This window comes from Solanum stenotomum, chromosome 4 (assembly GCF_019186545.1).
Source record: "Solanum stenotomum isolate F172 chromosome 4, ASM1918654v1, whole genome shotgun sequence".
In the NCBI taxonomy this organism is placed as follows: domain Eukaryota; kingdom Viridiplantae; phylum Streptophyta; class Magnoliopsida; order Solanales; family Solanaceae; genus Solanum; species Solanum stenotomum.
The window spans coordinates 62833706-62846117 of NC_064285.1; the positions used below are offsets into that span (position 1 = coordinate 62833706).

The following is a 12412-nucleotide window of genomic DNA, read 5'->3' on the forward strand; positions in this document are numbered from 1 at the left end:
AATCAGAATCTATTTCCGCCATGCATTTTCTCAATAAGCTAGTTCGATGAGAAATAGTGGAAAAATCAGGTTCTATACCACAAATTTCTCATTAAATCAGAATTCACAATTGAAAAAACTTTTATCGTTAATAATGAAAGGGTTTAAAATAGTCGTGAACTATTCAAAATATATCAACTTAAACTCTCGTTTACATTTTTGGTTCAAAAATGAAAAATTAAAAAAAGTTTCACACTATTTCACTAAGAATCTGTTTCCGCCATGCATTTTCTCAACAAGCTAGTTCAATGAGAAATAAGTGGAAAAATCATGTTCTACCATAAATTTCTCACTGATTCAGAATTCACAATATGGAAAAAACTTTTATCCTTAATAACGAAGGGGTTAAAAATAGTCGTGAACTATTCAAAACATATCAACTTTAACTCTCATTTATGTTTTTGGTTCAAAAATGTCCTCGTCGTTATATTTTAGCTCAAAAATACACATTAATTATCCAAATATACCAAAAATACCCTTGGGGTTAAACATGAGATCCCTTCACTGTATTTCTGCCATAGCCAAAATCCAAGAAAAAAAAGAGAGAAATTCCCAATTTGTGAAGAAAGGAAGAAGAATAATTATGCATAAAACAGCACAATCATGGTTTACTGGAGGACCAAGTAACGATCTGGAGAAGACCCCATCGTCTCTGTTAGCTGATTGGAATGCTTATGCTGCTACACAAGATGAAGGTTCATCATCTGATCTTGGGTTTGATCTTGAAGCTGCTGTTAGAACGGCTAATGATAAAGTTTCCGGCACATTTAATGTGTAAGTGTGTAGTTTTGTTAGTATTTGACAATGGAAATGAAATTGAAAATATTTGGATTAAACCCAGTTCGGTTTTTGGTTTTTTTTTTGAGGGGTTTTGATGTTTGCTTGAAGAATTCGACGTTAATATAAATGAAAATGGAAATTCAAGTATTTGGATGAAAACCCAGTTCAATTTTTGAATTTTTTGAGGTGTTGTGATGTTTGCTTGAAGAATTCGCCATTAGTGTATCTGAAAATGGAAATGTAATTCAAATATTGGATGAAAACCCAGTTCTAAGTTTCAATTTTTTTGATGTGTTATGATGTTTGTTTGAAGAATTCGCCATTAATATATTTGAAAAGATGGGAATTTAAATATTTGGATTGGAACCCAGTTCAAAATTCAAACTTTTTGAGGCATAATGATATCTGCTTGAAGAATTCGGTCGTGGTGAGATATCCCATTCAATTTATTTCGTCTCAGTTTTTACTCCCTTGTCTGATAAGAATGGCGGGTTTTGAGTATCAGACCGAATGAACGTAAAGTTTTGATGTACATTGGAGTGTAGATCTTTTGAACAGGAGGGGGGCAGCTTAATTTTCAATTTTAAACTTGTAATACTTAATACAAAGCAAATGAAAGTGATCTAATAACTTCCAGTGAGTTTAGCTTTTTCCATTGTGCAACCCCATTTTGATGTGGGGTGTATGGACACGACATTTGAGACTCAATACCTTGTCGAGGTGTGTGTGTGTGCGCGTGTTAGAACAAGGATGATAACAAAGTCCAATTTTAATTCATGCAGAGGCATTTAACTATAGATGCTATTCATCTCGTAAGGAGACTGGTAAAGCAGTATAGGGAGAGGAAGAGAGACTTACAGATGGTGTTCATCAACCTAGAAAAAGTATACAACAAAGTCCTTAGAGGTCCCGTGGAGATGGTTGGTGGCTAAAAATGTACTTGTATCTTACACTAGTGAATTAAAGACATTTATGATGGAGTCAAGACCCGAGTGAGGAGAGTGAGAGGAGACTCGGAGAACTTCCCAGTCGGGATGAAGTTGCACCGGGGATCAATTTTTAGCCCATTTCTATTTGCCTCTTGGTGATGGATGAACTGATATGTCATATCCAAGGGAAGGTGCCATGGTGTGTGCAATTTGCATATAACATAATATTGATTGGCGAGAGTCGAGACACACGATGGAGTTAACAATCAGGGGTGAATTTATAAGCACAAATTGGGGCGCGTGAACCCGTGGTTTCTTCGTAAAACTAGGTATTCTATTCTTGTAATAAATCTTGATTGGAGTGTGTTCACCCTTGATAGGTTTACTGACACCTTTCTGTAAAGGAGGATGCAATTAAATTCTCTTAATAAATTTATAGACTAGTTGGTCAGAGTATGTGAAGTCACCGTTGATGAATTCAATTCGCTAAGTGCGAAAAGATGGCCTCTTCAATAAGATATTAACAGAAAAATCTTAAATTACTTAAGGATTCAAGACACATGGTCGTAAGGTGTCAAATGATTTTGATTTTCGTGGAGCATAGTAACGTTCGTGGGGTATTATCTACTTCATTCAATGAACTTGCTTGGTTCAAGATTCGTTCACAAAGTAAATTTGAAAAGTCTTCATTAATTAATGGAGCAAGTCTCTCCCACTTCGCTTTCACAGATTTATTGAAAAAAATAAATAGGAGTAAGATTGTGATACATTCACTAAAGAAATCCCTTTGTAGCCAACAATTTACCAAATAGTTATGAATTATCTCAGGCTAGGATAAAGGAGGAGGGTATTTTAGTTGATGATCAGGGTGAAATACTCAAATAATGATTAATCAGATATTGAAGGGTATAGCTGTCTTCAACTAGTTTGGGATTTAGCTGCAGCGACATATTTGATTGATTCACGTGTAATGATGTTTGCTGGCTGTATTCACTCGTAATATTTCCCACTCAGTTGTGTGAACTCTGAGATTGTTAATTGGCTGGGATATTTCATAATTGACTTCCATGGACCTAGTGGTTTGATAATTTGGGTAAAGATTAGTGGTATATTCATGCACCAGGTAGTACCCTTGTAGTAATTTAGGCCAGGCGTAAGATGTTGCAATTAAAGAAGTAATGAATTTTGTTTGTCTTGAGTGTTCCAATTTAATTAAAGTAGGTGGATCCTCCAGGAGTTTGGGTTTTATTGCTCACTTGCTAATGATATTTGTTAACTTTTTCTTTTTCTGCACAGGGTTACTAAAGGAGTAAGAGATTTACCAGGAAGCTTCCAATTCGCAACCAGCAATGTTCCTTCTGGGAAGTCCCTTATGTACTTTGGCTTATTTCTTGCAGCTGGTGTTTTCTTCATCTTCATTGCATTCACTATGTTCCTCCCTGTCATGGTGCTGATGCCTCAGAAATTTGCTATCTGCTTCACAATTGGTTGTGCATTCATTATTGGCTCGTTCTTTGCCCTCAAAGGTCCAAAGAATCAGCTTACACACATGACATCAAAAGAGGTACTTTATCATCCTCAGTCTTGGTTTGCCTTCTTTTATGTCTAACTTGTTGGTTTGTCAAAATAGATAAAAGCACCTTTCCCGTCCATTGTAATAGCTCAGTTTTCTGCAATCTCATTATTCTTCTTTCGTGTCCAGAGACTTCCTTTTACAGCGCTTTTTATCGGCAGCATGGTAGGGACTATTTATGTCTCTATGGTGCTTCACAGTTACATTCTTTCTGTGCTCTTCTCAGTGATACAGGTATTGGATTTCTGGCCCCTTTCTCTTTGGTTTTAATGCTAGTGCTACTTTTAATTAGCTAGTAATATGGCCATGATAAGTTCTTTTGTTAGCCTCTATAGATGGGAGATGCCACAAACACTTTTAAGCTTGCTAGTTAATATTTCCAGGGCACATTGCCTGGAAAAATCAAAAAGGTTCTAGGACAAATAATATGCTACTATGAGCTTTCCAACTTATCAAGTCTTCACTTATTAAAAGTTCTATTCCGGACCATGGTTTTGTTTTGTCTTTAGTAGCCATTTTGCCATTTTTTTCTTTGGAAAGTACATTCATGTCTAAAGCTACATTTTCTAGCCACTTCCTGGGGGTACCGACTCATTCAACTAGAAGTTTATCTAGTTTTTCCTTGATTCATGAGCTGTACTATTTGGTCTTTTGTTTTGGTACCAAACAGTTCAAGCTTGGGGGTTGTCATGTCTGCAGGTGGCGTTATTTACTTTGACCACCCTGACTATCTGAAGTTTGCTATTCCTACTTCTTATGTACTAGTTCATATTGCATAGATTATTTTAGCTTTCTTTGCCTTATTTGGTAATTAAAGAAAGTTTTTTTGTCGACATGCACCGATGCGCGGTAAAAACTAAAAGCAAAGTCTTAGCTTGCATTTTCTGAATGCATGGAGTGATTATATTATTTCAAGGTGACCCAAGGGATGGGTTACGAGTATCTGAGTACAAGACTTCACAATATAGTGGAAACTTGTGTCTTGCCTGAATATAAGCATGGATTTTTTGGACCTGTCAAAATTACATCCTGGTACTGCAAGGAAGATTTTTATACTGGAGCTTCTCCTTTTACAGAATAACTTTCAGAAGTTTCAGATCAATTTAGTCTAAAAAGTTTTATGTGTTGAAATACTCAACATTCTGAGTGTTCTAATAAAAGAAATTTGATTGCAATTTCGCTCTGTGATTAGTTGGATATCTATCCTAGATCCCACCTGTGGGACTACACTAGGTATGTTGTTGATTGGTTGGATATCTAGTAGATCCTTCATGTAAATAACATCATAGACACCAAGAAACGTGGAATATTTTCCTTTTAGGATGTGAGCTAACTTTCCCAAGTCTGCTTTTCGTAAATGTTCCCTACCAAATGGGTTTTAGCTATGATAGCTTAGTAAGTGGATAGATGAGTGGTAGGAGTTGCTATAAAACTGAATGATTTAGAAGGTGACGAAATAACTGGAGTTCTGAGTCAAAGTAGGTACGACTGTGGTGAAAATCTGTATCATTTTTATATGAACTATGCTGGCTCCATCCCCTTGTTTTATCTACTTTTCAAGTGTGAATATCAATCTATAGAAGGTACAAAAGCACATCTTTTAGAACCATCTGAGAGGACGGAAGATGTTATTCCTCTTGACCCGAGTTGATTCCCGTTCCTCTCTATAGAATTGTTAGAGTGGTGACTTGACAACTATCCGTACCCTCCTATCCCTCTAAATCTTAGGAAAAGGTGAAAAGAAGGAGCAGAACTTGCCAAGGGTACACTTGGTGATTTCTTCCTATTTGTCCAAAGCTTTGGTGGATAGAGTTACTTGGTGCATGTGCTAGTGAGAGGTAGTAGGTACCCCGTGAAATTAGTCGAGGTGCACGTTAGCTGGTTGGACACGACAATAATAATAAAGAGAGAGAACTGAACTTCTGGAAATTAAGAACTACTAAAAAGTGGCCACACCTGAACACTGCCAACTCACTCAAAAATGGTAATTGTATGGTCTGAGAGCTGTTGCTTACATGCGTTTAGCTTCGACATTTTATCAAAAACCTTCCAGATAACCATCTTCAACAGTAAAAGAGACTGAAGTTAACCCCAACACTTCACAGGATCACTGGTGTAAGAACATATGGTACATATGTTAAAGAAATAGTATGCTGTTTCTACTAGTTTTAAACAAAAGAATCGGTTTATTTTATCAACATTGTCGCGTTCTCTCAGTGCAATGAATGTTACACCATCTTTCAATGAATCTATCAATTGTACTACATGCATAACTTATGTGCTCGACAATTCTGTTTTTGCCAGGTCCTTGCTCTATCTTATTATGTTATCTCCTACTTCCCTGGAGGTTCAGCGGGGATGAGATTTCTTTCTTCAACCCTTACATCCTCTATTTTCAGATGTTTTGGAAGGTGACAACATCGCAGCAACGTCCTCCCTACTTTTCGAGAATAGCGTAAATCTGACAACAGTATGTACTCTTGACGAATTGATTGAATGATAAATGATGAGAAGGGAATCAAGATTCCATTTTTTGGTACATGTTCTTGCCTTAGTTTTCGCATTTGAACTCGATTGGTTTGTAGTTGGATTAGTTGTTAATATTGTTGAGTTGTTATGATGTTTGTAAGACCAAAGTTTAGATGTATTGCGTTTTGGAGGGAAGAAATAGATATTGATTTCGCATTTTGCATCCATACAGTGGGTGAAAATCACGGGAGTTCAAACCCACCACAGAATTCGAATCTACGAGTTATCTGATACCTATGCCTGGTGGAAGTGACTAGTTGGCCAAACAGAGCGAGTCATGAATCAATAGATCATTTTCATTTGGTACAATACATACACGTGTCTTTTAACTTGGTTTCTGATATCTATGCCTTCCAATTTTGAGCAGGTACAAGTAGACACTTAAACTGTCATAAAGTTGAACAAGACACACACTATTTGTCATGTAGGATCCACGTGTCTACTTGTACATACCCAAAGTTGGAAGCATAGATGTCAATTGAGGCCAAGTTAAAGGACATGTTATGTATGGCGGTATTTCATTGAACCTATTGACTCTAAACCCTAAATCCACCTCCGACATTGAGAATAATTTGCGTAATAGTCGCACCAATTTTCCATCTCGAATGTTTTGCCCATTCTCCTCCACTCCATCTATATTTTGTCTCTTCATTGTTGCACATTGACAAAAGCGGATCTAACTTATAACTTTTGGTTCACGTGGATTCAGTTTAATAACTTTTATCCAAACCTTATCGCATGTATTAACACATGTTAAAATCTATAAAACTTCAAATTCTAAATTCGTCGGCGATAGACATTGATGTTAATATCTCAATCTTTTAAGCTTCCACCATTCTTGTTTACCAAGAAACCAACAAGGATTGCTTCTAGATTGGCTTGAAAATATCATATACCTAATTTAGTGCAAAGATAGTATGAAATACATGTTTTTCATGCCATGATAAACATGAAAACATGATACACCTAATTGATTGGTTTCAAATAGTTGGAAAAAACAATGTAAGGAATTAAAAGGACCATGTTAACATCTAGAAAAACTTTTGAAATATGATGTTTGCCTAATTTCCTGTCAAATATATTATAGAAAAATTTATAATATGTTTTCTCCACAAGTGGGTTATGTTTATGTCATTTTAAGTAATAGAACATGAAGGAAGTTAAAAAAAAAAGACTATTGGATTTAAAAATAAAAAAAAGGAACCTAAAAAGGGTGGGGGAGGGGGGACTTGCACTTTTACCCTGTTTGGTGCTGGTCTTTAATTTATGTTTCTCGTAACAAATATTTTTTTTTGGCAGGGTATAAGTGCAATTTTAGACTAACAAACCGTATATACTTATATATATCAGATTATTTTTAAAACCAAATCAATAAATTAAAATTAAGAACAAATTACTTAAGTACACAACATTACTTTACATATTCTCAATATTTCCCTACTCTTTTACTAAAATACAAAAATCCCTTATTTTCCCCCAATTCAACTTAACCGGATACTTTATTAGTTTAAGTATCCGCCCGTTATTAATTAAAGTATCCGCGTTGCTATATTATATATATGCATTCGCTCGTTAATTTAAGTATCCGCCCATTATTAATTAAAGTATCCCTGCCAACAACTTAATAATTTAAGTATCCACCCTTTATTAATTAAAGTATCCGCGCTGCTATATTATGTATCCGAAAGACACTAAAAAAGGGATTTTTGGTAATTAGTGAAAGAGTAGGGATAGGAAGTAATTTCTTTCTTATACTATGTGATTTGCCTAATTTTTACAATTAATACTTAACGTGATTATACATATTATTAATCATGGTTTAGTGATCTATATATTAGTTTGAGGTAAATATATTGCCATATGAAAGATCAGATCATTAATTAGGAAAATATCTAGGAAGTCAATATGTTCCTATTTGTTAGGCAATTATACCTTTATTTAGTTGCACATGGAATTCAGAGGTTTATATTTGGCTTGGCCTAATAATTTGGCAAGCCATGGAGTACGGAACGTACTCACTAAGTATCATCGATCGATCGTTTCTAACAAAATAATAACGAGTTAATATAAGTATAATTTTTTTAAAAAAAAAACCTTGCACATATTATATTCAATAATAATAGACACAAAACATAACAACGATATAAATATACGTAACATGATAATAAGTACAACATCTAATAATATGCAATAATCCAACATTTAACAAAAAGCACAATCAAGACTATATATATATAGCGATATGCATGATAAAAATTCAAACTTTATCGTTATTGGTTGGATTTATCGTTATTGGTTGGATTATAGGTTAATCAGTATTATATTATTGAGATATACATGATTAAACTATAAATGATCCCCCCACCCCCCTCCCCCCACTTTTATTTTTAAAGTCGGTTTCCCAACCCCTCATGGATGTACTTATTTATAATTCAAACTCATTGATAGAGGCTTCGTAACTCCATTGTTTTGATAATTCTAACAAACAATGAGAACTGTTGTAAAACTACCAACACTGTCATGGATCTCTCAGTCAATGGGAGGACACTAGGTTGTTTTGCTAAGAGAATAATATATCTTTGTTAATCCTTGTATGATTGTTGAAATCTGTATTCACTTGTTACTTGAAGATAGTGAAAAGCAATTGAAAAATTCTATTGGACAGGTCGTGATTTTTCCTCCCTTGAGCAAGGAGGTTCGCACGTAAAAATCCTTCTTGTTCTTAATCTATATATACTTTAGTTTTTATTGCATTAAAGTGTAACAAGAACCTGGTCCTATGACATGTAGTGGACACGTATAACTTATCATGCTTAATCAAAATTTTGAGTTTATGAAATCTATATAAAAGTAACTTGTTGAATTTTATTTAAATTATTTATATAAAAGATAGAGTTTGAATTAAAGCAATTGAGAAAAAAAAATCATTCAAACATAGAGGAAGAGTGACAATAAATGGCTATGAAATTTCATAACATAGTACTTAATTTCATTGATTTTATTACAATAATAATGAACTATTATGAGTTATTTTGCCACAAAACATCAAATCCTATTTCTTCCATAGGAATTGAAGAAGAACAAAAATGAGAAAAATCAAACTCTAATTCTCCCACATCGAAAATCTCGTTTACTCCCTCGTGGGAGACAATTGTATCTGACATTTCCATCATTTCTAGCCACTCGAAATCTTCGATTACAAGCTCCTCCTTCTCCTCCCTCTCCTTCTCGATTTTCGAGAAATTCGAGGCCATATCAACCACCATTGGTTGTATTACACAATCTTGGACAATATTAATATTTTCATAATTTGGTTGTAATTCTTCTTCAAATAATAATTTTCTTAGTGTGTCTTCATCAAATTGTGTCGCTTCCAAATCTTCAAATTCATCAATATTATTGGTAGGACTCAATATAGGAATTTGTGTATCCATCTTATCTTATAAGAATATAATAATAAAAAGGGAAGAAAGAGAGAAAATGCTAATATTTTTGAAAAAATAACTTTATGACTAAAAAGCTTAAGAAGAGAAGGCTTTAAATAGGCTCAATAAAATTTAAAATAATTTTATTGAAAATGTCATATACCTAATATTTGCTGAAAAATAATTAGTACCTTGTCATGAGAAACTTCTGCTTGGTTTTGGAAATAATGAGAAACTTCTGCTTATTTTATTTTTTGTGGAAAATTAAATGGTCATAATAATAGGCATGTACGGATTTAATTGAACCTAATAGCTTCAGTTAGTATTTTATAATTATATTATGAATTTTATTAAATATGTACACAAATTAAATTCGAAAGCAACTTTTTCTGAATAACATTTCACTTTATTTGAAAATTAGTGTTTGATCATGAAAATTTTAAATTCAACTTGAAGGTAGATTCCGAATTTTAAAAATGACTTATAATTTGTTTTCCTTGTCTATCTTTATAAATTCAAAGAAAATGCTCTCTTCTCAAAAGTATAACTAAACGCAACTATAACTTCTACTACAATTTCAAATAAAATAAAAAAATATTTGATTTTTATGATTAAATGCCTACTTTAAATTCGTAAAGTTCAAATTCTATTTTCCCCTCCACAAAATAATATATATATTTTTGGAATCCCAAAATAATCTGCAGCCGCTACAATCTATGCCTTTCGAATGAACACTTTGCGATGAGCACTATGTGCGTACTATGTAAATCCCCCAACTGTGTAATTACCTATACAAAGGATATATCCCACTAGCCAAACTCTATTACAATAAGCTCAATTCAGAAGATATTAAGGAGGGATCGATTCAGAATCATCTATGCAGATAATCGTCCTCTAAACTAACTGAGCCATTCCGTAGGACGGGACAATAATATTATAATATATATACCCTTTATTTCCTTTGTCAGCAAAAGTGATGTTGCTTTTTTGGAAAAGTGGGGTATGCTTATCCCCTTTTTTGGATAAATTGTGAAAGGGAAATGTTTGGTATATAATAATTTCAGTTGCGTTTGAGGATAGGATATTATTGAGTGCAATATTACAACTTGGTTAACACCATTTACAGCTCATCATTTTTATTTTTATTTTTTAATTTAATTTCATACGACATGACAATGTAAGGAATTTTTAAACTATTAAATCACGTAAAAAAAGTATTGTTTATTTTAAACTTATACATATTAGAATAGAAAATTAACGTGAAGGCCCTAAGTAGGAGATAAAAAGGATGGTGCATGCCATAACAGGTAAATTAAATTACTTCTACGTCATTCATAATATGAGAAAGTATCGATATAATTTTATGTAGTTATTCCGTTTGATATTATAAATATTAAATTGATGCGATAGATAAATATGAAGCGATCATCCGTAAAATTATTCGAGATGCATGATTGGTTCATTTCAAATTGGAGATTCCATATGGCCAAACCAAGCTATGCCATATTTAAATATTAGTTAGCACACATGGTTTGCCTCCAATAATTTCTAAACATATTAATTACTTGTAGTATTATTTAGTTTCTTCTCGTAACTAAAAGTTAGGTTTTGGAGAATAAAATGACTCATTAAAATTTGTGTTAGCTTTTCAAGTACATGATGGGTACATTTGTTGTGACTTGTGAACATGATAATAGTTTTTTCTTTTTTACTAATTTACTTCATAGATATGATTAGAAATAAGTTTAGAATAAAAAAATAATTTTTAAATCGTGTGACGATCATCTCATTTAAAAAGTATATATAAGTTGCCTGGTGATAAATCATTAATTTAGGAGCATAACATAAAAAATAATTTTTAACGACAATAATTTAATTATCATTTAATATGTTTTTGAGGCAATTGACACTTTTTATAAATGTTCCTAAAGTTTATATCGATATTGAATTTAATGAAAATTAATTAATACCAATAAAGACATTAATACTCTTGTTAATGTGCGTATTGCCGCTAAAAGTTATTTTTTTATATAGTAGAGCCCTTGAAAGCATTAAGCTACGAAATTGACATATACTTGTCCTAGTGAAGCATCATTAGAAAAGTCATTGGCCACATTAAAATTATCTTCTAGGACATAATCGAATTTAAACAAAGGGATAAAACAAAAAAGAAAAAGAAAAGAGAACATGATATTATTTCAACAAAGTTCGATGATTGAGCCTTTTTCTTTTATTTAATTATGTATTCGATACGCTTCTTCATATACTGAATGATTATTGTTTTTCTTAAGCCAAATATGTGAAAATCTTTTTAAAATCAATTGGTGGTGGTGCATGAGTGGTGACACTTAGAAGTCAAAATAATTATTTCTGGACATAAAATATCGAAAATCAAATCATCAAAACAAATTGAATTTTTTAATAATTTGATATTAAGTAATTGAATATTTGGGATGGTATTCGAAAGTAAAATTTTGAAATTATGGTATTCGGGTTTAGGTTTAGGTTTGGTATTTGGTATTTTCCGAATACCGCACTATTTACTTAATGAAGATCATGTATCAACATGTCCATTACTCATTAATACAAGTCCAAAGAAGAAAGTTAAAGAATAAACACAAATAACCCATATACATGTCTTTTAGTTGTATCAATTTGTTTTTCTTAGTGTCTTCTTACTTATTAATCTTCTATTATACTGTGCCTCCACATAAAAAATAGAAATAATTGGAAAATAGTATTAACTTTGTAATACAATCGGCTATAACTTCAATATGGTATTACCGAATACCATACCAAACTGAAATTTAATTTACTGATTATCAAAATTGAAATTTAAAATTTGATATCTACTTTTAACTATCAATTACCGAATTACCGAATGCGAAATTTAATAATTCCAAACTGAATACCTCAGTCCTAACTATATTGTATGATTATCTTATTTAGAAGTTTAAATTATTAGGAGAAATATTTATTAATTTGATTATATTGTCGATAATTAAATGAAGAGTAAATATAAAACAAAGATAAGATAAAGATATAGAAAAAGGACAAAAAAAAGTGTTTGCAATTGATGAATTCATTTGGTTTCATTGTAACCCCACTTTTATCTCTTTCATATGAATGGTTTTCCT

The 12412-nt window shown here is 32.5% G+C and overlaps 3 protein-coding genes across 3 annotated transcripts in view; 1 reads left to right on the top strand and 2 right to left on the bottom strand.

The window, feature by feature from the left end:
• Positions 1-12412, bottom strand: part of LOC125862136 (chlorophyll a-b binding protein 5, chloroplastic) — a 240617-nt gene that overhangs the window by 141722 nt on the left and 86483 nt on the right. The window lies entirely within an intron of this gene.
• On the top strand, positions 527-6011 carry LOC125862138 (protein transport protein SFT2-like). The gene is made up of 4 exons (XM_049542140.1): positions 527-813; positions 3045-3312; positions 3451-3555; positions 5626-6011. The coding sequence occupies exons 1-4, from the start codon at positions 530-532 to the stop codon at positions 5734-5736; spliced, it is 768 nt and encodes a 255-aa protein (XP_049398097.1). The 5' UTR covers positions 527-529; the 3' UTR covers positions 5737-6011.
• Positions 8797-9369, bottom strand: LOC125862151 (uncharacterized). The gene has a single exon (XM_049542157.1). The coding sequence runs from the start codon at positions 9282-9284 to the stop codon at positions 8871-8873; it is 414 nt and encodes a 137-aa protein (XP_049398114.1). The 5' UTR covers positions 9285-9369; the 3' UTR covers positions 8797-8870.

Excerpts from the sequence above, each read along its gene's own strand:
- LOC125862138 (XM_049542140.1), top strand. The coding sequence starts at position 530 with ATGAGATCCCTTCACTGTATTTCTGCCATAGCCAAAATCCAAGAAAAA. Across the intron at positions 814-3,044 it reads GTTTCCGGCACATTTAATGT|GGTTACTAAAGGAGTAAGAG; the intron begins GTAAGTGTGTAG and ends TTTTCTGCACAG. Across the intron at positions 3,556-5,625 it reads TGCTCTTCTCAGTGATACAG|GTCCTTGCTCTATCTTATTA; the intron begins GTATTGGATTTC and ends TGTTTTTGCCAG.
- LOC125862151 (XM_049542157.1), bottom strand. The coding sequence starts at position 9,284 with ATGGATACACAAATTCCTATATTGAGTCCTACCAATAATATTGATGAA.